The sequence below is a fragment of the Jaculus jaculus genome, chromosome 9 (assembly GCF_020740685.1).
Source record: "Jaculus jaculus isolate mJacJac1 chromosome 9, mJacJac1.mat.Y.cur, whole genome shotgun sequence".
NCBI lineage: Eukaryota > Metazoa > Chordata > Mammalia > Rodentia > Dipodidae > Jaculus > Jaculus jaculus.
This window is the reverse complement of record NC_059110.1, coordinates 116,139,672-116,164,851: the sequence shown is the minus strand read 5'-3', so window position 1 is coordinate 116,164,851 and position 25,180 is coordinate 116,139,672. Positions and strand designations below refer to the sequence as shown.

Below are 25,180 nucleotides of genomic sequence, written 5' to 3'. Positions count from 1 at the left end.
TGCGTGTGCGCACAATAGCACATGGGCTATACTGTGCATGTGGAAGTCAGAGAACAACTTTTGAGTCAGTCCTCACCTTCCCAACTCATTTAAGGCACAGTTTTTCTCTGGGTATCATTCTGATGTTGCTTTTTGCTGTGCTTGCTGTGAGCTTTCAGAGAATATTGGTGGTGCATGTCTTTAATCCCAGAATTTGGGAAGTGGGGGCAAAAGACAAAAGTTCAAGGTCATTCACTATTAACTTGCAAATTAAAGGTCAACCTAGGCTACATGAAATCCGGTCTCAAAACCCAAAAGGAACAAGTTCCCTAGTTCATTAGTGGCATAAATGCCACTTTCATGTTCATTTGCTTCTTTCCTTTGCAGCACTGGGACTGAACCTCGGGCCTCATGCACACTAGGCAAGCACCCCACCACTGAGTAATATCCCTAGCCCTCTCCAGTTTCTGTTTGTATTTTGAGGCAAGGTCGCACTCTAGCCCACACTGATCTGAAATTCAATATGGAGTCCAAACTGGCCTCAAACTCACAAACATCCTTCTAAGCCAGATGTACAAAGTGGCTCATGCATCTGGAGTTAGTCTGTGGTGGCAGGAGGTCCAGCATGGGCAGAGCATATTCACTCTGCCTGCCTCTTTGTCTTTCTCTCAAATAAATTTTAAAAAATGTTTTTTAAAAAGGTAAGAGGGGCCTGGAGAGATGGCTTAGCGGTTAAGTGCTTGCCTATGAAGCCTAAAGACCCCAGTTTGAGGCTTGATTTCCCAAGGACCCATGTTAGCCAGATGCATAGGGGTGCGCAAATGTCTGGAGGCCCTGCCATGCCCATTCTCTCCCCGCCTTCTCTCTCTGCCTGTCACTCTCAAATAAATAAAAATAAACAAAAAAAAAAATTTAAAGGTAAGAAGATGGAGGGATCACTTAATGGTTAAGGTGTTTGCTGACAAAGTCAAAGGATCCAGGTTCAATTCCCTAATACCCTCGTAAAGCTGGGTGCACAAAGTGGTGCATATATCTGGAGTTCATTTGCAGTGACTAGAGGTTCTGGTGCACCCATTCTCTCTCCTTTTTTTTTTCTCTCTCTCTCCCTCTGTCTCTCTCAAATAAATAAAAAAAATTAGCGGTTAAGGCATTTGTCTACAAAGCCAAAGGACCTCGGTTCGATTCCCCAGGACCCACATAAGCCAGATGCACAAGGGGGTGTATACATCTGGAGTTCACTTGCTGTAGCTGGATGTCCTGATGTACCCATTCATTCATATTCTCTCTCTCTCCTTACCAATTTCTGTATCTCTCTCTCAAATTAATAAATAAAAATAAAATATTGAAAAAAATTTAAAGACAAAAGAGAGATGTGGGGCTGGTAGTGAGTACTTCATTGTTTTAAAATGGAGAAGTATAAAAAATGATTTGCTTTTACCTCATCAAGATCTTTGGTTTCTCTTCCCAATTCATCATCATCTTCATCAGAATCAAGCTCTGGTCCAATATAATTCCCAAATTCATCATACAAGTCAGTATCCATGATGCTAAAATTTAAGGAGAGAAGCATTAAGATTCTGACAAGGAAATTAGAGCCTCTATGACATATCTTGACCACACACTCTTCTCAGGTTTAACTTCTGACCCATTCTCCCAAAGCCCAGTGCTTTCTCTCTCTCTCTGCCTTACACACTGGGTCTATTCTCACACTCTCCTTTTTATTTCATTTCTAATTTTTGTTTTGGTTTTTCAAAGTAGAGTCTCACTCTAGCCCAGGCTGACCTGGAATTCATTATTTAGTCTCAGGTTGGCCTTAAACTCACAGCAATCTTCCTACCTCAGTCTACCGAGTGCTGGGATTAGACACGTGCCACCATGCCTAGCTTTTACATTTTTAAAAAATAAACATCTATTACAGGCAAAATCAAACTTCTATAACATGGGTAAGTTTTTTTTAAAATTATTTATTTGTGTATTTATTTGAGAGCGACAGACACAGAGAAAAAGACAGATAGAGGGAGAGAGAGAGAATGGGCACACCAGGGCTTCCAGCCTCTGCAAACGAACTCCAGACGCGTGCGCCCCCTTGTGCATCTGACTAACGTGGGACCTGGGGAACCGAGCCTCGAACCGGGGTCCTTAGGCTTCACAGGCAAGCGCTTAACCTCTAAGCCATCTCTCCTGCATGGGTAAGTTATTTTTAAGACAGAGTGTTCTTATGTTGCCCAGGCTGGTCTTGAACTCGCAATTCTCCTACCTCTGCCTCCAAAGTGCTGTAACTATAGGCATGCACCACTATGCCTAGCCCCTCACTTAATATTTTATTTATTTATGGGAGAAAGAGGCAGATAGCTTTTGCATCTGGCTTACATGGGTACTGGGGAATCCAACCTCCCCTGCACTTTTTTTTTTTGGTGTTTTGAGGTAGGGTCTCACTCTAGCCCAGGCTGACCTGGTATTCACTGTGTAGTCTCAGGGTGGCCTTGAACTCATGGTGATCCACCTACCTCTGTCTCCCAAGTGCTGGGATTAAAGGCATGCGCCACTATGCCCTTCACTTTTTAAAAAATATTTTATTTATTTATTTGACAGAGAAAGAAGAGAGAGAGAATATGAATGGGTGTGCCAGGGCCTCCAGCCACTGCAAATGAACTCCAGACACATGCAACCCCTTGTGTATCTGGCTAACTTGGGTCCTGGAGAATCGAACCTAGGTCCTTTGGCTTTGCAGGCAAACGCTTTAACCACTAAGCCGTCTCCAGCCCCCTCTACTTTTTTTGATACCAGCATTCTCAGAATAATCATAATACAAACATCAAAATCAGAAGATTGCATCCAGTGTGGTGGCACACACCTTTAATCCCAGCACTTGGGAGGCACAGGCCACCCTAAGACTACATAAAATTCCAGGTCAGCTTTGGCTAGAGACCCTACCTTGGGGGAAAAAAAAAAATTGAAGATGGGGCTGAGGATATAGCTCAGTTGGCAGTTTTTGCCTATCATGAACCAGTAAACAGGATATAATGGCACATGCCTGTAATCCCAGGATTTACAGCATGCAAGAAATGAAGGGAAGAGGGTCAGAAATTCAAGGTCATCCTTGGGTGGATAGCAAGCCTGAAGCCAATTTAGGTTCCATGAGATCCTGTCACCAAAAAAAAAAAAAAAAAAAAAAAAAAAGAGCCAGGTGTGGTGACAGAAGTAGGAGGATCGCCTTAAGTTTGGGGCCACCCAAAGAATACAGAGTGAATTCCAGGTCAGCCTGTGCTAGAGTGAGACCCTACCTCCAAAAGAAAAAAAAAAAAGAAAGCCAAGCATGGTGTCTCACACCTTTAATCTCAGCATTTGGGAGGCAGAGTAGGAGGATCAAAGTGAGTTCAAACCCAGCCGAGGTTACACAGTGAATTCCAGGTCAGCTTGGGCTAGAGCGAGACCCTACCTTGAAAAAACAAAAACAAAAAAAATCATGGGGTTGGGGAGATAGCTCAACAGTTAAAGGTGGCAAAGCCTGCCAGCCTGGGTTCGATTCCCCAGTACCCATGTAAAATTAGATGCACAAAGTGGTGTACGTATTTGGAGTTTGTTTGCAGTGGCAAACATTCTCTCCACCCTTCTCCCTACACAAGAAAATAAAAATTATGAGCATTAAATAAAGTAACTGGGGCTGAACAGATGGTTTAGTGGTTAAGGCATTTGCCTACAAAGCCAAAGGACTTTGGTTCGATTCGCCAGGCCAAGGTGGCACAAGTGTCTGGAGTTTGTTTGCAGTGGCTGGAAGCCCTGGTGTGCTCATATTCTCTCTCTCTCTCTGCCTCTTTCCCTAACTCTCTAAAATAATTAATTTTTTTTAAAAAGCTTGAAGGGCTGGAGAGATGGCTTAGCAGTTAAGGCGCTTGCCTGCAAAGCTAAAAGACCTAGGTTCAATTCCCCAGGACCCACATAAGCCAGATACACAAGGTGGCGCATGTGTCTGGAATTTGTTTGCAGCGGCTAGAGACCCTGATGTGCCCGTTCTCTATCCCTTACATGCCCCCTACTACTTTCTCTCTCTCTCTCAAATAAATAAATAAATATATTTTTAAAAATTTAACTAGTGGGCTGGAGAGATGGCTTAGTGGTGAAGGATTTTGCCTGCAAAGCCAAAGGACCCAGGTTCAATTCCCCAGGACTCACCTTAGCCAGATACACAAGGGGGGCATGCGTCTAGAGTTTGTTTGCAGTGGCTAGAGGCCCTGGCATGCCCATTCTCTCTCTCTCTCTTTCTCAGTCAAATAAATAAATAAATAAATAAATAAAAATATTTAAAAAAATAAAAAAAAATTTAACTAGCTAAATAAATAAAATAATCTACATAAAGAATTTGGCACATTCTAGCATTAATTCTGATCATTCTTGAATATATGAGAACCTGTGTTCCTTAAGTCTAGCTGCCAATGCCCAAGACAACTCCTTCATGAACAGGAACTGAATGATGTTAACTGATGTTACTGGTGCTGAAGGTTGTTTTACAGTAGGCTAATATCTCTAACTCATTCAATACCATCTGGTGAGTGCTGAGTACAGATAAAATAAATACAAATGTAAAATAAAATACAAAATTAGACAGTTCCAATGACTGGTGATTACATATAATTATGGAAACATTCACATACATACTCTTTGTATTTGCAAACAGCTATCACATCTACGCTCATTTCATTTTCTCAAGATTTCCATCAGGTAAAAGGGTGTGGTGCACACAACTTTAATCCTAGCATGTGGGAGGCAGAGGTAGGAGGATCACAGTGAATTTGAGGCCACCTTGAGACTACATAGTGAATTCCAGATCAGCCTGGGCTAGAGACCCTGCAGAAGGGAGGGAGGGAGGACAGAAGGAAGGGAGGGAGGGAGGAAAGAAAGACGGACTCCCATCAAGTGACTGCAGAAATGCAGAAACAGCTTTTTTTTGCGGGGGTGGGCTTCAAAGTTGAGTCTCACTTTAGCACAGGCTGACCTGGAACTCACTCTTTGTAGTTCCAGGCTGGGATTGCTGGGATTAAAGGTGTGTACCATTATACCAGGCCTATAAACAGCTTTCTACAGAAAGCAGTTTATGGGCTGGACAGACGGCACAGCAGTTAAAGGCACTTGTTTCAAAGCCTGATGACCTGGGTTCTATTCCCCAGTATCCACATAAAGCCAGATGCACAAAGTGGCACCTGTATCTGGAATTCATTTGCAGTGGCAAAAGGTCCTGATTGTGCCCATACTCTCTCTCTCAAATAAAATAAAAAAATGTAAGTTGCCAGGCATGGTGGTGCACGCCTTTAATCCCAGCAATCGGGAGGCAGAGGCAGGAGGATTGCCGTGAGTTCGAGGACACCATGAGACTACATAGTGAATTCCATGTCAGTCTGGGCTAGAGTGAGACCCTAACTCGAAAAAAGCAAAAATAAACAAATAAAAAGTCCCCCAAGCGCTGGAGAGATGGTTTAGCAGTTGAGGCGTTTGCGTGCAAAGCCAAAGGAATCCTGAGGTTCAACTGCCCAGTTCCCACATAAGCCAGATGCACAAGGTGGCAAATGTGTCTGGATTTCATTTGCAGTAGCTAGAGGCCCTGGTGAGCCCACGCTCTCTAGCTGCCTCAAATTAAAAAAATAAATAAATAAATAAATTGGGCTGGAAAGATGGCTTAGCGGTTAAGCGCTTGCCTGTGAAGCCTAAGGACCCCAGTTCGAGGCTCGGTTCCCCAGGTCCCACGTTAGCCAGATGCACAAGGGGGCGCACGCGTCTGGAGTTCGTTTGCAGTGGCTGGAAGCCCTGGAGTGCCCATTCTGTCTCTCTCCCTCTATCTGTCTTTCTCCCTGTGTCTGTTGCTCTCAAAAAAAAAAAAAAAAAAAAAAGTCCCCCTAAAACAAGTTTGCCAATCCCTACTGACAATTGTGTGTGTGTGTGTACGCACACTTCACAATGCTGGGGATCACTGGGCCTCACAGATTCCCTCTGAATTATATTCCTAACCTAAACAAACAAAACCCTTGTATATCCTGTAGTTGAGAAAACAGACAGTAAATAAAGGAATAAGCATATACCAGTTGCTGATAAACATTAATAAGAATAAAACAGAGCACACACAAAAGTAGGGCTGCCCCTTGTAGTGTATTCAATAAACATGTTTTCACCTAAAAACAAAACAGTGCCTGGAACAAAACAGACCCTCAACAAATTTTTACTCGAATGAATTAACGACTTAACACGACACACAAGGACTTGCCCATTCCTGAACAGAATCCTACACCTTCCGCTGCAACGCAAGCTCTCAAGGCGATGCTGAAAAATTACTTTTGTTTTAGTTTTTTTGAAACTGCGCCTCGCTATTTAGCCGAGACTGGCCTGGAACGTTCGGCAATTCTCCCGGTTCACCGGGGATTACCGGCATTGGCCCCCACGGCCAGCTCAGATGCTGAATCTTTTTGAGAGACAGAGGGAGCTGCAGAAAGCGTGGAAGGTGACCGGGGACCGGGCCGCTAAGTGCCCTGGGTCTGCCTGTTCAGGGGCAGGATTTACCCACGCGAGGTATCGAGGATGGACGACGGGAGGCGTCTTTCACTTCCTTTCCCGCTCCAGGCCTCAATTTACTCAAGTGTGAAGCCAAAGGGACACGCAGTACGTAACGCTTCCTTCAGAGCCGAGGCTCTTTAATTCCCCAAGCCCCGGAGCAATCGCCCCGCTCCGCGCACACGCGCCTGCTCACCTCCCGCCGGCTCAGCCGCGAGCTCCAAGGCCGCCTCCGGGAGACCGCGCTTCGGGGCCCGCGTCGTCGCGATGCCGGCGCCAGCGGTCGGGAAGGACCCCGCCGCCGCCGCGGAGGACAGCCCGCGGCCTGAAGAGCCGATGAGAAGAATGCTGGCCGTGGACGCAGAAACAGGCAAGGTCGGGCCGTGGATCCTTCAGTTCAACGCGTGGGCTGCTTCGACGAAAAGCGAGAGCCGAAGACGCGCGCGAATGTGATCAGGCGCCCCGGGACAGCCCGGCAAGGGGGCCTTCGGTTGCTAAGCAACCGCGGCTGTTGGGCACCGTAAGCGCTGTTGCTGGCCACGCAGATCAGGAGGACGCCCCCTCCCCAGAAGAAAGCAAGGAGACTCAAGGCTGGGGCTGTTGGGGGTGAGGGTCTGAGCGCACAGTAAAGGGGTACAGTTGCAGTCTATTTATTCGATGAGTGGGAAGGACTTAGAACTTGGCAGGAAGCATGGCGTGTGTCCATAGCCTTCTCAACTGCGGGGTCCTAGCCAGGATCACGAGCCCGGGAGTTTTAGAGAGACCAGCTTGGGGGAAAAAGAAAAGAAAAGACTGGACAGGAGTCAGAACATCCGATTTCGGCTGCTGGCCAGCCCAGCCTCTTCTTGGTATTCTTCCCTGCGTTGCGGTGAGGGCGAGGTGGCTGTGGGATTGCTTTGCAGGCCAACTCATTTCTTGCCCCTAGGGCTGTCCATAGCTGAACCACACACAGGATTCTGAGGTGCAGAGAGGTGTCACAAGTAAATGCCAGAGCCCAGAGTGGACCCCACACGGAACACTGTAGGAACAACCAATCAGCCTCAGGTATCTAGAGGCTGCAAGAACTTAAGTGGTAGGACTGAAGACATTGCCCACATACCCAGGCACCTGTGGCTGCAGCCTCTGGTCCCATAGAAGTTTGGGGTGGAAGTCACCGAAGCCCTTCCTTTGCCACTTCTACTTGATTTTCTGCTGTGGCATCGTTTCAGGTTTAGGTGAAAAGTGTTTGTTTGTTTTTTAAAACCATTGAAGACATCTAATGATGAGATTTTGTCCTTGGGCTTAAGGGTAGCTAAAATAGTTGTGCTTTTTTGTGAGGTCCTCTATGGCAACAGCTTGTTATAGGACTGGAACAATCCTATGTAGAAGAATGAAAACAGAATTCTGAGATCCAGCCAAAGTACACAAATTAATTGTTTTGTAGTGCTGGGAATCAAATCCAAGCCCTTGCATTTGCAAGGCAGTCTTCTATCATTGAGTTTGCCTTGGTTCCTAGCATATTTTTAGAAACAGATAAAATAAATTAAGGCATGACTCAAAACTGAAAAGATTTTATTCTATTTTCAGGGACAAGCCTTGTATAAGTAGTCTTCAATGTACAACTCAGTTTGAATCTGTAAAGTAGGAAAGTAGATTTTTTTCCCCTTGGTTTTTGGAGGTAGGGTCTCACTCTAGCTCAAGCTGATGTGAAATTCACTGTGTAGTCTCAGATTGGCCTCAAACTTACAGAAATCCTCCTGCCTCCACCTCCTGAGTGCTGGAATTAAAGGCACATGTCACCATGCCCATCAGGAAACTAGTTTTTGTTGTTAGGTAGAGTCTCACTGTAACCCGGGCTGACCTGGAATTGACTATGTAGTCTCAGGATGGCCTTGAACTCAGTGATTCTCCTATCTCTGCCTCCTGAGTGTTGGGATTAAAGGTGTGCGCCGTTTGTTTAACACTCTGATATAAAGGTCAGATTGGTTGGACATGGTGGCATACACCTTTAATCCCAAAAGAAAGCGGAGAATCACTGACTTCAAGGCCTGCTTGGTACTACAGAGTAAGTTCCAGGTCAGTCTGGGCTAGAGAGAGACCTGACTTGAAAAAATAAAATAGCTGGATGTGGTCTTGCATGCCTTTAATCTTGGCACTTGGGAGGCAGAAGTAGGAGGCTTGCCATGAATTTGAGGCCAGCCTGAGACTACAGAGTGAATTCCAGATCAGCATGGGCTAGAAAAAGACCCTACCTCAAAAAAAAATAATAATAATATGAAAGAATAATAGGGTGGAGAGATTAAATTTAGTGGTTAATACATTTGCCAACAAAGCTAAGAGACCCAGGTTCATTTCCCAGTATACACGTAAAACCAGATGCACAAAGTGGCACATGTGTCTGGAGTTGGTTTGCAGTGATTAAGAGGCCCTGGCACGCCCATCCTATCAGCCTCTTTCTTCCTCTCTTTCAAATAAAATAATAAAATATGAAAGGAAAACTTTAAAAAATAATAAATAGGGCTGGAGAGATGGCTTAGCAGTTAAGGCGCTTGCCTGCAAAGCCAAAGGACCTCAGTTCGATTCCCCAGGGCCCATGTAAGACAGATGCGCAAGGTGGCACATGCGCCTGGAATTCATTTACAGTGGCTGGAAGCCCTGGCACACCCATTCTCTCTCTCTCTCTTTCTTTCCCTCTCTCAAATAAGTAAATAATAATAAATAAATACATAAATGAATGTCAGATTGCTTTGTGTCATTTTGTGTTCTGGCAAAGAATCCAAAGACATCATCCTTTCTGTGATATTGACCCTCCACTAATGTGTATTCTGCATTCCTAGGCCTGAGTCATGGAAAGGGATGACATGATTGACTTCAAGGCATTGGAGAAAGAGCTGCAGGCTGCAATTGCTGCTGATGAGAAGTACCAAAGGGAGAATGCTGCCAAGTTACGGGCAGTGGAACAGAGGGTGCCTTCCTATGAGGAGTTCAGGTTGGCTTGTGACCGTTTTTCTCTGGCCCTCCTATGGTTATCACCAAGGTGTTCAGATTCTGACCATTCCAGGGTTCTTTTGTGCTCCCCCACCCCGATCCTGTACATTTGTGTGATTTTACACGAGCTCTTTAATCTCTCTGAATCTCAATTCTTCACCTGTGAAAAGAATTGTTGTCAATCTTTGTACTCTGGAGGCAGGAGGATCTCTGTGAGTTCGAGGCCACTCTGAAACTATATAGTGAATTTCAGGTCAGCCTGGGGTAGAGTAAGATCCTACCTCAAAACAAAACAAAACAAAAAACCTTGTTGTTATGGTTAAATGAGCTGTTGCACATAAGCCCCTGAGCACAATGTCTGGGACATGTGATGTGCTTAAAAACTTTCAGCTATCTACGCTCCTGTTGTTTTTGCCATAGTTCCTGTCAACAGGTCCAGCCTACATCAGGCAGAGTAGCAGTCTCACACCTGGAGATACATTAGGTTCATCCTAATCTCTCTTCTTTTCCCCTCAGAGGTATTGTCCTTGCATCACATCTGAAGCCACTAGAGCGGAAGGACAAGCTGGAAAGAAAGAGAACCGTGCTCTGGAATTCTCACGCTACACAGGGAAAGACTTTTCAGGATGTGACCACTGAACTCTCCCAAGTAGGTGAGACCCAGCCTTTTTAGAACAGGAGGAGTCTCTGTCCTAAAGCTAAAACTCTGTCTTCTTGCAACACATACCTCTATGGTAGACAGACCCCTTCCATTAGTCCTTTAACTGTCCTTCTTCCCACATTATATTTGGGTTGCTTTGCCTTTGGGCAGATGACCTTGTGGCAGTGTGGGAGAGGATGCAGCCTGTCAAACCCTTGACATTCACTTTGAGTTCCTTTCTCTCTTTCTGAGATTTCCAGTCAACTCCTCTACCCTTCTCAGAGCAAACCCTGACTTACTCTTCCTCAGTAGGAAAATCCCCTGCAAAAATCATGGCTTGGGTTCCTGGGGCTCATCCTCCCTGCCACATCCCCAGTTCCCTCCTCTGAAAATGGTACCACAGAGGCTAGTCTTCCAATATTCACAGAGCAGTTGCAGAGCTAAAATGAAACCTCACAGGCTTGCACTGTGCTGTTGCTGAGCAGCGAGAAGAGCACTGGACCTGTTTCCCTCCTTTGTGATACAGGAGAAAGCCCCCTTCCAGCCTGAGAACTCCGCAGAATTTTATCGTGATTGGCGACGACACTTAAGGAGTGGGCTGGAGCGCTACCAGACTCTGCTACAGCTTGGCGGTACCAAGCTGGGCCACCTCTTCCAGACGGATGTAGGGTTTGGACTTCTAGGGGAGCTGTTGGTGGCACTAGCTGATCATGTGATGCCAAGTGACCGGGCAGTGGTCCTGGAGATCCTGCACAGCTTGGCTAATACTGGGCGATTCACCCTGAACTTGAGCTTGCTGAGCCAGGTGGAGAGAGAGAGCTGCCAGAGCTTATTTCAGAAGTTGCAGGCCATGGGTGATGCCAGATGCATGCAGGAGGGGCTCAGTGGGGAGAAGCTACGGGAGGAGAGACTCCTACAGGAGCTGCTAGGGCTGTATGGAATCTATTGACAGAAACCTGTGCTTTCAGATCCCCTGTGAGCTCAGAAAGCATTTGTGGTACTTGTCTTGGGGTTCTGAAGGACTGTAATGAGAAACCCACAACTTCTTTTCAACTAAGACTTTTCAAAGAAAAAGCTGTAAATCAGCTGGGCATGGTGGTGCATGCCTTTAGTCCCAGCACTCGGAGGCAGAGGTTGAAGGATCTGAAAGTTCAAGACCAACCTGGAACTACAGGGTGAGTTGCAGGTCAGTCTGGGCTAGAATGAGACCTGACCTCAAAAAAAGAAAATCTGGAACCAACCCTAGCCCACTTCTCCTGTCCCTCACTATGTCTACATTTTGAGCTATAAGGATCCATGGGACACCCAAAGATCCAGCTGGTTGAAAGCAGTTTGCTTCATACCATTCAAGTGTGCCGCTCCTCTTGCCGACTGGCCTGAGGGGTGGTGTATGTTCCCAACTAAGTGCTGGCCACACCGGGTACCACCTCCACTTAGGGAAAAAAAAAAAAAAGTAAACTTATTCATCTGTCATGGTAGATAAACACAGGTCATAGCTCTTAACCAGAATATTTATAACCCAGAGCCAATGAGTGGACGGTTAATCAACAAGGATCAAATATTACTTCATTGGCGCTGTAGAATGTTTCTCTAGGGACTGAGTCCTTGTGCAAGTTGGGCCTGGGAAATTCCTGTGCCATTGGCTCAGGTCTGGTCAGCATCCCAGATGTCCAGCTATGCCGGCAAGGATTGCCTTCATCTCCCAGACTGACGAGAGAATTTATCCTGGACAAGCAGGTCAGAGGGCCCCTACAGCTCACTGTGGTTTCCCTTGATCCATTCTTGGGTGAGTGCCAGAATTCTAGAAAGGCGAGAGTGCCAAATTCTAGAATGGTTTTTCCCTCGAGATGGGGCTTGGAGAAAGGCAACTTGCAGATCAGCTGGGAATAAATTACCTTGCACTTGGCTGCTTGCTCTGCAGACTGTTGCTTCTATTCCTGGCTGCTTAAGGCTTCACTCACCCAGCCCCTTCCTCAAGGCAGTGATTTCTCAAAAGCCATAGGCCTTTAGTGTCTTGGCTTTGCTCTGCCCTCCGGCCCTTCCTCCTGGAGGCATGAGCCTGGCCCACATCACAGTGCTCCTGTGGGCCTGGGGCAGTCTTCAGGCCTTTGAAATTGTGGAGAAAGAAAACATTTTTCAGAAGACCCCCTGCCCTGCTTTCCTGATGTTCGACAACGCCGCCTACTTGGCAGACATGAGCTTCGAGCTGCCTTGTCACTGCAAGCCCGAGGAGGTTCCAGCTGTGGTCTGGTACTACCAAAAGCACCTGGGGAGCAGCCACACCCGAGTTCTCACAGACTTTGATGGGCGGTTGCTGACAGAGGCGGCTCAGGTTCGAGCTGGCAGCGACATGCTGCTCCGTTTCAGCATCCGCATGTTCAGCCTGCTGGTCTTCCGGGCCCAGCCTGAAGACTCGGGGCTGTACTTCTGTGGCACTCGCCGGGGAGACTACTTTTATGCCTATGACATAGACATCCAGAGCAGTGAGGGGATGGTGGCCTCCTTCAAGGACAAGGGCCAGGAGCCTTTGGCAGACGAGCACCATGGGAACCTCCATGTCTTCACCACCTTTTGGGAGTGGACCCCTTGTGACCGCTGCGGGGTGCTGGGGGAGCAGTGGCGTATAGGCCTCTGCTACCTGCAGAGCCCTGATCTCTCACCCCGCTACCATAAGACTCTGCCTGACGTGGTGTCCTGTGGCTCACGGGCTGTGCCAAGGAAACTGCGCACCAAGGTGAAAGCCCACACACCTGAGCTGCTGGTTCAGAGCTGCCTGGTGCCCTGCGAGAATAGGAATAGGATAAAGGAGGGTGTGCTGGCCATCTACAACTATATATCCAAAGTGGGGAGCAAGCCCTGGGTGCCCAAGTTGCCCATTCAGTTCCACCAGCAGAAACTAGGCCACGGACTCATCATCTCCTGCCCCGGGGCCCGGCCTGAGCACGCTGTGGCCTGGGACAAGGACCACCAGCACCTCTATCGCACCCAGTACCTGAAAGGCGTCAACAGATCCATGAGGGTGTTCATAGACCACGGCAACCAGCTCCACATCCGCTTCACCCAGCTCAGTGACCGCGGCACCTACTACTGCTGGCGGCAGGGAGTGCGCATCGCTGGTTTCCGGTTGGGTGTGACCACGAGAGCGCGCCACCTAGCCTCGCTGTCGGACCCCGAGACTCGCTCCGCCGTGGAGCTCACCCTGATAGGCTATCTGCTCATCACCGCCGCCTTTGTCACCATTCACCTCTGTCGTTGCTGCTGTTACTTATTTCGCTGTTGTCCCAAATGCGCCCCCTAGGCTTTCTCTTTTCCGGCTCTGAAGACTAGCTGCGTTTTAATGTGTTTGTAAATGATACCAGATATCTGCCTTTGGGTAGGCCTCCTGGGCTGTGACATTTGGCAAGAAGATGTGACACATCTGTGAGTGACAGCCGGCTCCCCAGTTTCATGAATAGATTTGGGGCCTGACCTGGGAAGCTTGAGGTAGGTGGGAGATTGAGGACTGAGGTGAGGAGGGGAAGTGGCCAGTGGCGCAACACGCCTTCTCACCTCACACTGAGTCAGAGAAGGAAGGGAACTAGCGCTCAGGAAATCCTCTATCAGTGCTGAACAGCGCTGGAGGCACTTTGCCATCTTGCCTTTGAGGACCGCTCAGTGTGCAGTGGTTGAACTGGGAATGGCAAGGGAAGAGTGGAGGGGACTGGCCTGGGTCCTCCTGTCTCCTCCTCAGCCTTATAGAAACAGCAGGTGTAGGCCATGAAGATAAAGACTAGGGACAGGGGACGGGTGAGGAGCGTGGAGATCAAATTCATTCATTGCTTGGGTGACCAGCTGCACTCAGACTGGGGACAAGGGATGAGAAGAAGGGGTGGAGCAAAGGCCAGACCACCAGGGTCGTGGTGGTGGAGCGGGTTGGATTTGACTGGTGGCCTGGTGACCGTTGCTGTGGGGGCTTGGGCTCCCAAAATGATCAGTGACAAGGGACAAGCTGGGTCTTGTCTAAAGCTACATTTTGGTCTCGTCCCCACCCTCTCCTGAACATACCAGATCCACTCCAAGGAAGGTTGTGACATGGTTTTATTTCTTAGTAAAGGAGACAGTTAGCAGCAGCAGGTGGCATCAAGGACTAGGGGAGAAGGAACCAAGCCCTGGAAAGAGGGAGGGCCGCACTCTGCCTTTTTTTTTTTACCTCAAAGGAGAGAAAAGGACTACAGAATGGACCTTTCAGTCCCATCTCTGAGCAGATCCCCACCGCCAGCCCCCGAAAGCACAGCATGTGGTCTGAGGTGGAATCCTCAGCCTCATGTGTCCTGCCTTTAGCTTGCATGAACATTTTACTCTGCTCATGCTCAGTTTCCCAAGCTAGCAATAGGGTGCTGCCTAAAATACAGGTGGGATGTACTTTGTATGTAGCAGGAGACCTGAGCCCTTGGCTTGTGGAAGAGCAGCTGGTCAGTATGGGGTAGAGAGGCTCAGATGGATGGCCATGGCTTCACCAGGGGTTGAGAGGCAGCAGTTGCAGGCCTCAGAGGATGGATGGCCCAGGATTATGCAGCCAGGAATAGGCCTTTAGAACTGGGACACAGCTGTGCCCTGCCCCGTGGACAGCAGCCCCTCTATCTCCTATTTCAGCATCTTCAAGATGAGTCACTTCCTTGATTCCCACAACTCGGGCCAAGTGTAACCGGTAGCTCACAACCCCACACTCTGATGTTGACATCATCCCTATTGGTACCTCCACTAACAGTGCCCCTGTAGCCTGTGTGAGGGGAGTTCTGGCCTTGGCTTCTCTGCACCCACACTTTGGGACTGGGCAGCCCACTTCTACTCCTTCCCAGAACTATGTCCCTCTCCACTTACACTATAGATTAACTTCCCAAGTGCTGAGAACCAAGTCCCCCCCTGCTCGCAGGCTGGTTCCCTGCATGGCAGCTCAATTTGAATCATCACTCAGAGGGCCCTGAGGGACTTGGGCAGGCTAGAATTTCCATCTGGTGATCCCTCTAAGCGACAAGCCTTCCTCGTGTACTGCTGGACTGGTCAGGTTCATTTTGTAAGAATAAGCCTCTGGGCAGAACTACCTTGCCTTGGGGACTTCCCTTTCCTATCTGAGTTTCTGCTTTTCTCCAGCAGCCTGAGGAAACTCAGTCCACTTCCCAGATACCCCACAGATACCTCCAGCTCTGGCAACAGTTGCCATAACAACAGAGATGAAGGATGTGATTTGTTTGGTCCTCTTGCCCTATACAACTTTTCTCTTCCCTCCCAATTCTAACCCAAGCTGCTGGCTATTCCTTTCCAGAATGTCCCTTTGGGGTGAGAGTCCTGCTAATTGGAAGTGTTGGCTGGGTGCCATCTGTCAGGCCTACCGCTGACTGAGCCTAGGACAGCAAGCTGGTATAGAGACAGGGCTGAAGGGGAGCAGTGGGCATCAGGTCCAGAGAAGTGAACTATCTGAGGAGAAACAAGTCCCCTACTCCTACTTTGGGCCCCTCGCACTGTGTGGCAGGGGCCACCCAGGGGGCCCACTTCACATCACATCCTTGTGCTCCTGCTTGGACTCCTTAATGACCTGCAGGGGACAGGGAAAGTGTGCAGTGCCATGGTTAGGAGCTTACACAGACCCCAGGCCCACCATGCAAGACTGTGCAATGGTTTTATTTTATTTTTATTTTTTGAGGTAGGTTCTCACTCTAGTCCAGACTGACCTAGAATTCACTATGTAGTCCCAGTCTGGTCTCGAACTCACAGTGATCCTCCTATTGCTGGGATTAAAGGCATGAGCCACACCCGGCTATTACTGTCACTGCCATTCCAACTGTGAAAGTGGAAGCTCCCCTTTCCCATTCCTTTAAGAAGCACCTTTGAGTAAAATCTGAAAGCCCTTTCTTCTCTCCCTACCTGTCCCAGCCACAGTTGGGAGTAAGCTACTAAACCTCCTCTTCCTCCTCCCTCTGTCTCTGTCAGGTCTAGTACTGGGAACACCTGAGTCTGGAGAGTGTGAAAGGGAGACAGCTTAAGTCTGGTTCCTCATCAAATGGCCTTAGAACCCAGGCTCCACTTAACACTGCCTGTGGAGGGGCCGGGGAAAGGGCCTACTTCTTCTGAAGCTCCTTGGGAGCTCCTGGGAGTTAATGAAGACCTTCAGCGGGCCAGTCCCAGGCTTTCTGCAACCCGAGCTTGAAAGCTTCTGGGAACAACCAGAACCACTTCTCACCTCACCATCCCGCATCTCCACTGTCTTTACCACGATGTTCCTCTTGAGGTGGCCTTCTGACATGGACTTGGTGTCCAGACTGGTTTCTGCAGGTGTGAGGAGAGGAGACCTCCATGGATTCTCAGGGCACTAGACATACTATCCTGCACCCAGTTTCGCCATCACACGAGTCTCTCTCCAGCCAGGCAGGGAGAGCCTTGGCTCTTCCAAAGAGGCTAAAATCCCTCAAGTTCCCCTAGTGTGGGCATGTTCTACTACTGTCATGTTCTGTGCTCTGGCCTGGCACCTGGCTTCCTGACAACCCAGGGGTATCCCCCTGAAGAAACACATGGACTTTAAAATCTGGCCAGAGATCAAGCCCCAGCTCAGCCAATGACCAGCCACATGACTATGGGCAAGTTAATTGGCCTGGCACAGCTTCAGTTTCCTCCCTTGCAAATAGAAGATCATGGTATCTATTTCTCTAAATGGTAATGAAGAGGCCATTAAGTGTGTTAAACATCTGGTACATATTACTGCTCAACACATGCGGCTCTCTTTCCTGCCTCCCTTCACCTTTCCTACTCTTCTCTGTCTGGACATCCACTAGTGATCCTTGCCTGTCTAGCATCTGGTGGTATTATCTCTTATCTGGTCAGCTTGGTTAACTTTCTAATGCTTAATTCTATCCCGAGACTTGTTTTCTTAAATCATCTCCTTCTCCTCTTCTTTTTTTTTTTCATGGGCAGAGTCTCACTCTAGCCCAGCCTGACCTGGAACTCACTCTGTAGTCCCAGGCTGGCCTTGAACTCAGCAATCCTCCTACTTCCGTCTCCCAAGTCCTGGGATCAAAGGCATGCACCACCATACCCGACCAGTATCCTAAATATTCTCACCCAGAAGAGGACTTTTTCCCCTAAGAATCATCTGAGGGCCACATACCAGTAAAAAGCAATTTAGTCCACCCCCCTGAGGGAGAAAAATAGAACATGTCACACTCACGAATATTTAAAATGAAGAGCAAGGAACATAAACTTTATTCTCTACAAGAGCAGCAGTCCAGAGGGAACTAACCCTCTGGGCTGAATGAGCACTGAGTGGAGCAACAGAGCCTTGGGGATACATAAATCAAACCACCAGGCAATGCAAGGCCCAAGGGGTTTTCCCAGTGACAGAAGAGAGGTGAGGTAGAGGCTGGCATTTACTTAGAAGCCCTGGAGCATGTCACCTGAGCTCCCAGGGACACACCACCTTTTAAATAGGGGAGCTCTATTAGAATAACAGCTGCGTCAATGGCAGGTCCTGGGCGAGACACTGAGGTTCCTGGGGAAAGGACACGGTTCCAGCCCTTCAGGAGAGAACTGGGAGAATGAGGACCAGGAGAATGGACTTGGTGAGGTTCACTCCCTATCAAGCTGAGAAAAATGCTTGTCTGAGAGGCAGGCCGCTAACCGAGAGCTGGCGGGGCTCCATTTACAATCTGATGAGCCTGTATTGGTATAACTTGTATTGTGAGCCTTTTGAGATGTCTTGTGACCTTGTGACTTTCCCCTTCCTTGGTGCTTTTGCCCCCTGTAGTGACAAGCAATTTTAAAAGAAAGATGAAACACTCAGAAGGACAGGCAGTTGCCTAGGGCTTGCAGATAGGGCACCAGTCAAGACCTCAGCTGGTTCTAAGGTGGGATGGGGTACAGGAACGGGGAGTGGCATGGGGTACAGGAACTGGGAGAGGGAGATAGGGCAGAGCAAGACAGTGACGGCTGCAGTCCCCACGTGCAACTGCCCTGGAAGGTTGTGTTCTGGCTAGGAGTTCTGTGGTGGGTTACAAAGGCCTTCAAGGAGAGCCCAGACCCCTTTGCCCTGGTCCCCAAAAGCAGTCCAAAGGCCTAGGGGAGAAGGTTGGAATTCAACACCCTTCCCACAAGACATTGCTCTACTGACCTCGGATCTGCAGGTTTGAGAAGGTCTGCACAGGAATGGTGATGCTGAAAGACAGTGGGGTGATAAGCTGATGAAGCCACAGGGTACCTCCAGGAAGGAGAGTTGAGACATGGGAGACAGGAGCGGGAAAAGTGGTGAAGACAGTTACCGGGGACAGAAGAAATGATGCGACTAAGGGAATTCCAGTCTTTGCTGGCAGGCTGAGGGGTGAACCCCTTAGTTATGCTTGGGGGTTGGGGGAACGGGGGCCCAAGTTCTTGGCCTTGGGACTGGTTGGACTCATTCATCCGTTCATCCGACATTTAATGACTGTCTATTGTGTGTTGTGCAGGGACTGGGCTGGGCCCTGGAGAGGGTCAGGGCTGGGGCACAGGGGTAACACCCTAGTCTGAAGGCAGTGAGATGTAGCAGGGAGCGTGCTCGAACCTAGGGCTGGGCTGGGGCTCACCGGTTCTCCTCGCCCTCCAGCAGCTTCCTGTAAGTGGCGATCTCGATGTCCAGGGCCAGCTTGACGTTGAGCAGGTCCTGGTACTCCTGCAGGTGGCGGGCCATCTCATCCTTGAGGCTCTGCCCCTCCTCCTCCAGCCGGGCCAGCGCCTCCTGGTACGTCGCCACCTCCCGCGCGTGGCGCTCCTCCAGCTCGCGCATCTGCCTCTCCAGGGACTCGTTCTGCCAGGTGGACGGAGCCGGCTGGTCCCTCCAGTCCGTCCCCTGCCCTGCCTCCAGCTCCTGTCCCTTCCCTAAAAGCAGCACGTAGGACGGGGGTGTCCCGCCTGCCCTGCCGCCCTGCCCGCGCTCACCGTGCCGCGCAAGGACTCCAGGTCACAGGTCAAGGCCTGCAGCTGGCGCCGGTAGTCGTTGGCCTCGTGCTTGGCCTGGCGGAGCAGCTCCGCGTTGCGAGCAGCAGCGTCTGTGAGGTCGGCAAACTGAGCCCGAGAGGGCCTTAACCTGAGGGGAGGTCCGCTCGGAGGGCACTTACCGCGAGAGGATGCGGGCCCATGGAGGCCTCATCTCTGAGAAAGCAGGAAAGTCGGGGAGAGCCCAGCTCTTTCCCAGGACATTGGCCTTGACCGGGACTGGGAATATTCGCAGTGACTGTGACTCAAGGACACACATCAGACTTTCAGCTTGCTCACACTGTCACTGGCGTCTGATGCTCACACCAGGTTTGGTACCCTGGGGCCAGCATCTCTGGTCTCTGTCTGCTTCTGTGTCTCTATCCTCACAAAGCTCAACGCCCCCACCTTCCTTGTTTCTCACACTGAATATAAACTCTGCCTATGGTGTTCTGTACACCACCATATGTGGGTTCTTTTTCTTTCTTTCTTTTTTTTTTTTTTTTGTTCTCTGGTTTTTCAAGGTAGGGTCTCACTCTAGTCCAAGCTGACCTGGAATTCACTATGGAGTCTCAGGGTGGCCTCGAACTCATGACAATCCTCCTACCTCTGCCTCCCGAGTGCTGGGATTAAAGGCGTGCGCCACCACGCCCGGCATATGTGGTTTCTTATCATCTCTCTCTCTCTTTCTCTCGCTCTTTGGTTTTTCGAGGTACGGTCTCGCTGTAGCCTAGGCTGACCTGGAATTCACTATGAAGTCTCAGGGTGGTCTCAAACTCATGGCGATTCTCCTACCTCTGCCTCCCAAGTGTTGGGATTAATCTTTTTGGTTTTTTCGAGGTGGGGTCTCACTCAAGCCTAGGCTGACCTGGAATTCACTATGCAATCTCAGGGTGGCCTCAAATTCACAGTGATCCTCCTACCTCTGCTTCCCAGGTGCTGGGATTAAAGGCGTGCACCACCACGCCCGGCTCCTTATCATATTTCATTGGTCGCACACCTTTCACTATCCCAGGAGGTATCTAGCACACTCACATTAGTGCTCAGTAACCCAACACCCAGATTGGCCGGGCATCCGAAAGGGAAGCTACCAAATGAGAAGACTTAAGGTTGGAAATCTCAGTTTACCATCTGAGAGCTATGTGACTTTGAACAAACTAATTAATCTCTCTGGCCTTCAGTTTGTTCATGTACCAAAAAGTAGCACCTGTGTCTTAAGATAATCCATTCTAACCACAGGGCTTGGTACACACAAAGTGGGTTAATAGTAACATTAGGAATAGTAGCAATAATAATAATAATAATAAGTGCTTTGGAAGTAATGGTGCTTAAGTGACCCTGGGCAACTCATCTCACTTCTCTGGAGGTCAGTCACCTAAACAGGAGATTTTTCCTGGCTTCCTTCCTTCATTCCCCTACGTGGAGTAAGGCGGGCTGTCTGGAAGAGGCAGACTGGTCTGTAGGAAGGGCTACCTTGGAACGGTACCACTCCTCTGCTTCCTGCATGTTGCTGGTGGCCACTGCTTCGTACTGTGTTCGGATCTCTCGCAGAGCTGCAGTCAGGTCTGGCTTGGCCACATCCATCTCCACATGAACCTGCTGTCGGGCCAGCTGCTCCTGAAGTTCCCGAACTTCCTGGCAGGGTGAGAGAAGGAGTACCCGGGCTCGGCTCAAGCTGCAGCCCAGGCTCTTCCAGCATCACACTCTTCTGCCTACCTAGGCATGGGTGTTGGCTCAGCAAAACAGGACTGCCCTTGATGAAGGAAGTATATGGCCCAGGCGAAGGGATATGAGGGGCGGCGGGTGGGGGGGGGGGGAGGAGGCATTTGGTGACCATGTGACATCCACCTTCCAGGACTGAGCAGCTGAGAGCCATGCATGAACATGTATATGCCTGCTTGCTTTGGGGAACCAGGTTCCACACAGTCATGTTTATGAATCCAGGATCTGAGGTCAGAGCACAGAGGGGTTTGTTGTTGCATGAAAGGTTTCTCATGTAGTTCAGGCTGGCCTTGAATTCCCTATGTAGGTGAGGGTGGCTTTAAACTCCTAATCCTCTTGCCTCTACTTCTCAAGTCCTAGGGTTATAAATCACCACCAGGTTCTCAGATGGGTTTTTATGAATAGGCCTCATCTATTTTTAAATTTTTATTTATTTATTTGAGAGACAGAGAGAGAGGGAGGGAGAGAACGGGCACATCAGGGCCTCTAGACACTGCAAACAAACTCCAGATACATGTGCCTCCTTGTGTAGTTTACATGGGTCCTGGGGAATCAAACCTGGGTCCTTTCTTTATAGGCAAGCACCATAACTGCTAAGCCATCTCTCCAGCCCCTTATCTATTTTTTAATCTGCTTCATTATTTGAGAAAGAGAAAGAAGTGAATAGAGAGAGAATGGGGATGGGCACAACAGGGCTTCCAGCCACTGCAAACTCCAGACCTTGTGCATCTGGCTTAGGTGGGTTCCGGGAAATCAAATCTGGGTCCTTAGGCTTTGTAGGCAAGTGCATTAATTGCTAAGCCATCTCTCCAGCCCTCATCTCATTTTTTTTTTTTCATTTTTTCAAGGTAAAGTCTTGCTGTAGCCGAGACCGACCTGGAATTCACTATGTAGTCTCAGGGTGACTTCAAGGCGATCCTCCTACCTCTGCCTCCCGAGTGCTGGGATTAAAGGCGTGTGCCACCAAGCCCAGCTTATATTTATTTATTTATTTTTGAGGTAGGGTCTCATTCAAGCCCAGGCTGACCTGAAACTCACTCTATAACCCAGGCTGGCTTCAAACTCACAGCAATCCTCCTACTTTAGCCTTCTGAGTGCTGGGATTAGACTCATGAGCCACCACACCCAGGGTTGGTTTTCATCTTAATGGAGTCATATGGCACAGAAAGTAGGGTCAGACCATGTAACTTTAGGATGTTTTTAACCTTTCTGAGCCTCAGTGTCTTCCCCTGCAAAAGGAGACAGCTTAGGAAGGACCTCTGTCTTACAGGGGTGATGTGAAGGAAAACCCAAGGCTTGTACTTCTCAGTACATGGAGTACCTGTGTGTATTTTCCCGGGAGCAGGGGATACTACCCACTCTTTCTTCCTTACTGCTTCTCTCTCCTCCCTCCCTCTCTCATATTTTTGCCTGCCAATTAGTTTCTACACTGTTCTTTTTTGTTTGTTTGTTTGTTTTGTTTTTGTTTTTCGAGGTAGAGTTTCACTTTAGCCAAGGCTGACCTGGAATTCACTATGTAGTCTCAGGGTGGCCTCGAACTCACTTTGATCCTCCTACCTCTGCCTCCCAAGTGCTGGGATTAAAGGCGTGCGCCACCATGGCCGGCTCTACACTCCTTTTCCTGATCCCCCCCCCCCCCGTCCCGGCCCAGTTGCCCTTTCTGTGATGGGCTTCCCTCCCTCCACTGGCTGAGCTTACCTCCTCATGGACCTTCCTCAAGAACCGGATCTCCTCCTCCAGCGACTCAGTCTTCCTCTCCAGATCCAGGCGGGCCAGGGTAGCTTCATCGGCCTCCTGAAATGGGGAGGGGCCACTCTAACCACAAACTACTTCTCTCCCCCCACCCAGCCTCATCGCCCTCCCCTGCTTCTGGGGTTCTGTGGAGGGAGAGCCTTGGGGGCTGTCCTTGGGGGTGTCCTCATCCCCCCCCCCACTCCTCTGACCTGTCTATAAGCAGCCAGGTTGTTCTCAGCTTCCAGCCTCAGGTTGGTTTCATCCTGGAGCCTGGGGTGGGAGTGAGGACACATTCCTGGGTCTAAACTTTCCTGAGGACACCAATCCCTGTCCCAGTCTCCCTGGATGTGACTGTCATAGACATCTCACAGGACCAGTAGAGTGGCAGGAGGAATGAGGGACAAAGGGGTCCTAGACAGAGACCTTGGCGAGGAGAGTGAGCAGATAAGGGCTTTTGCCTTAACTCATTACCAAGACACCTTATCAGGGTTAGTGCACCTGTTCCTGCTTAGGCAGGCACTTCCACCACTGTAAGCTCACGGTCACATGCCCAAACCCCCTGCTGCCCTGGAGGGGCATGCTCACTGCTCCCAAAGCACTGTGCCCCTGGCGCTTCTGCACCCAGGCCCGCCTGCTCAGCTCTTCCACTTCCTATACCTTGGAGCCTGGAGCCTCCAACTTTCTCTTCTTGCTGCTCTTCTTTTGGTTAAGTCCATATTCAGAAAAGGTGGCCCTTCCCCAACCACAATACAGTCACAGTGCCCCGTGAATGAAATACAAAGTCCCTATCTGATGGGGTCCCTAGCTGCCCCACATAGCCTTCCCCAGTGGGAAGTGCCTGGCTCGGTGGCAGAGGGTCTTTGGGAATCAGATACCTAAGGTTCTGGCCTCTTCCTGGCTTTTCTCATTATGCTAGGGAGCAAGATAGCCCCCCCTTCCCAGAGATGGGGAAATCCGGGAGCTGAGGGGGATCTGGGTCCCTTCCTGAGGCCCCGGTGCTATGGGCATCCCTCTCAGGGGTCAGTCTCTGCTCACAGGCCCCTTTCTCTGGCCCTCTCCTCACTTCTGCCTCAAGGTGCCAAGGTCCTGGGCCAGATTGTCCCTCTCCACCTCCATCCGGGCGCTATTGGCAGTAAGTTGGTCCAGCCGCAGCCGCAGCTCCCGAAGCTCAGCCTGGTAGACATCTGCCAGCTTGGTGGGCTCCTTGGCTCGCAGCTGGTTCAGCTCTGCCGCCAGCGCTTTGTTTTGCTGTTCCAGAAAGCGAACCTTCTCGATGTAGCTGGCAAACCGGTCATTGAGCTCCATCATCTCTGCGCGCTCACTGGCCCGGGTCTCCTTGAAGCCTGCATTGAGTGCCCCAGCCAGGGAGAAGTCTAACCGGGCAGGCTGAGGAAGGGGCATGCGAGCCAGGGAAAGTCGGGGACTGGTACCCAGGTGGCGGCCAGGCCCCAGGCTCCTGAACACCATCTCTGAAGAGGCATAGGAACGGCGAGCAGAGGTGACGCGTCTCCGCTCCATCTTGCCCTGCTTCTCCTGGCTCCTGGGACATGAGGGTTTTATGGGGGAGTGGGCTGGGCAAGTGCTGCCCTGGCTGCCTGGCAACACCCCATGACATAGCCTCAGGAGGTGGGGCTGGGCCTCAGCCCAACCCTGGGGAGAATTCCTCTCACCCCACTGAGGTTACTGTGCCCAGAAGCAGGACTTCTCTGGACACACTGGTCTCTGGGAAGGTGGATCAGGAAAGGGCTGGGCTGGGTGACCTCTAACTTGTTCCCGGCTCTTGGGGCCCATGAACCAGGCCTGCCCGCCCTCTGCACTCCTCCACAGGACTGAGGACAGTAGGGAATTTGGTGACGAATGAACCTGTGCCCCGACTCCAGGAATAGCCTATGTTACTGTTCCCTGAGGAGCCTCATTTCAACAGACGCCTGACTCCTCCCTTCCGAGCTCCTCCATCGCCACCTTCTCCCCACTCCTGGAGGTCTGGGGCTGCAGGCTGGGGCCATCCCTACGGTGGGTCTGGCTGTGTCTGGGAGCAGGGGATAACAGAAGGAACGTGGGGAAGTTCTGATAGGGCAACAGGCCTTCTTGCTGGGCAGCTCTTTGGCCCCTGGCTCATCCTGCCAGGCCATTCCCACCATGTCCAGCCTCCATGCGCCCCTCCCAGAGCCTCTTCCTGACAGCTCTGCAGAGCAGTTATGAATGCGTTGGCTGTGCAGGCTGGAAGCTTCGTTCCTGCGCACCCTGTCTCCCTGGTCACCCCTCATTCTCCTTAGTGATTTATCTCCTTTGAGTTCCCACGTGTCAGGCCGCTGGGGATGGCTGAGTCTGGGAACGTAGGAGCCACTATGTCCAACTTGAGAGTTTGGGTTCATCCATGCCCTCCACTGTAGTCCCACCGAGGCGCCACCGCCATCTGTGCCTTTGGGCTTCTGGAAAACAGACAGCCCTGTCGTGCTCCACACCACACACACCCCCACCCCCGGCCCCACAGTACCCAGCCCCACCTCTTCTGCTTCCCACTGCCTTCTACTGACCATGCTTAGGCTTCCCATCTACTACTGGGCACTGGCTGAATAGAGCCTTGTTCTCCACCGCCAGCGAGGGCGCCATACTGCAGGGGCAGCC

At 50.1% G+C, this 25,180-nt stretch overlaps 4 protein-coding genes across 12 annotated transcripts in view; 2 read left to right on the top strand and 2 right to left on the bottom strand.

Moving 5' to 3' along the window:
* The window catches only part of Eftud2 (elongation factor Tu GTP binding domain containing 2), a 61,750-nt gene extending 54,959 nt beyond the window's left edge, over positions 1-6,791 (bottom strand). Inside the window, exons 1-2 of the mRNA XM_045158512.1 lie at positions 6,713-6,791; positions 1,418-1,526 (exon numbers count right to left, since the gene is read on the bottom strand). Of these exons, the coding sequence (XP_045014447.1) occupies positions 1,418-1,522 (105 nt within the window). The 5' untranslated portion in view covers positions 1,523-1,526; positions 6,713-6,791. The remainder of the gene's footprint in view (positions 1-1,417; positions 1,527-6,712) is intronic.
* A 233-nt stretch (positions 6,792-7,024) lies between these two features.
* Ccdc103 (coiled-coil domain containing 103) lies at positions 7,025-11,072 on the top strand. Of its 5 annotated transcripts, none has more exons than XM_045158998.1 (4): positions 7,025-7,149; positions 9,333-9,484; positions 10,000-10,132; positions 10,650-11,072. In XM_045158998.1, the coding sequence occupies exons 2-4, from the start codon at positions 9,342-9,344 to the stop codon at positions 11,070-11,072; spliced, it is 699 nt and encodes a 232-aa protein (XP_045014933.1). In that variant the 5' UTR covers positions 7,025-7,149; positions 9,333-9,341. The 5 variants fall into 5 exon arrangements, with proteins under 5 accessions (XP_045014933.1, XP_045014934.1, XP_004655374.2 ...); XM_045158999.1 differs by having other exon boundaries at positions 7,036-7,122; XM_004655317.2 differs by having other exon boundaries at positions 7,045-7,384.
* Positions 11,073-12,118: 1,046 nt separating this feature from the next.
* Positions 12,119-13,909, top strand: Fam187a (family with sequence similarity 187 member A). The gene has a single exon (XM_004655733.2). It carries the CDS (start codon positions 12,177-12,179, stop codon positions 13,419-13,421), a length of 1,245 nt encoding a protein of 414 aa, XP_004655790.2. The 5' UTR covers positions 12,119-12,176; the 3' UTR covers positions 13,422-13,909.
* A 274-nt stretch (positions 13,910-14,183) lies between these two features.
* LOC101599463 (glial fibrillary acidic protein) lies at positions 14,184-24,102 on the bottom strand. 5 transcript variants are annotated; one of them, XM_045159380.1, is made up of 10 exons: positions 23,616-24,099; positions 22,762-22,822; positions 22,517-22,612; positions 20,570-20,731; positions 19,061-19,186; positions 18,709-18,929; positions 18,261-18,304; positions 17,772-17,891; positions 16,341-16,426; positions 14,184-15,695 (listed from the first exon to the last, which is right to left on the bottom strand). In XM_045159380.1, the coding sequence occupies exons 1-10, from the start codon at positions 24,068-24,070 to the stop codon at positions 15,654-15,656; spliced, it is 1,413 nt and encodes a 470-aa protein (XP_045015315.1). In that variant the 5' UTR covers positions 24,071-24,099; the 3' UTR covers positions 14,184-15,653. The 5 variants fall into 5 exon arrangements, with proteins under 5 accessions (XP_045015315.1, XP_045015314.1, XP_004655372.1 ...); XM_045159379.1 differs by lacking the exon at positions 17,772-17,891 and having other exon boundaries at positions 22,517-22,609; positions 23,616-24,097; XM_004655315.2 differs by lacking the exon at positions 17,772-17,891 and having other exon boundaries at positions 23,616-24,095.
* Between the last annotated feature and the right edge of the window lie 1,078 nt (positions 24,103-25,180).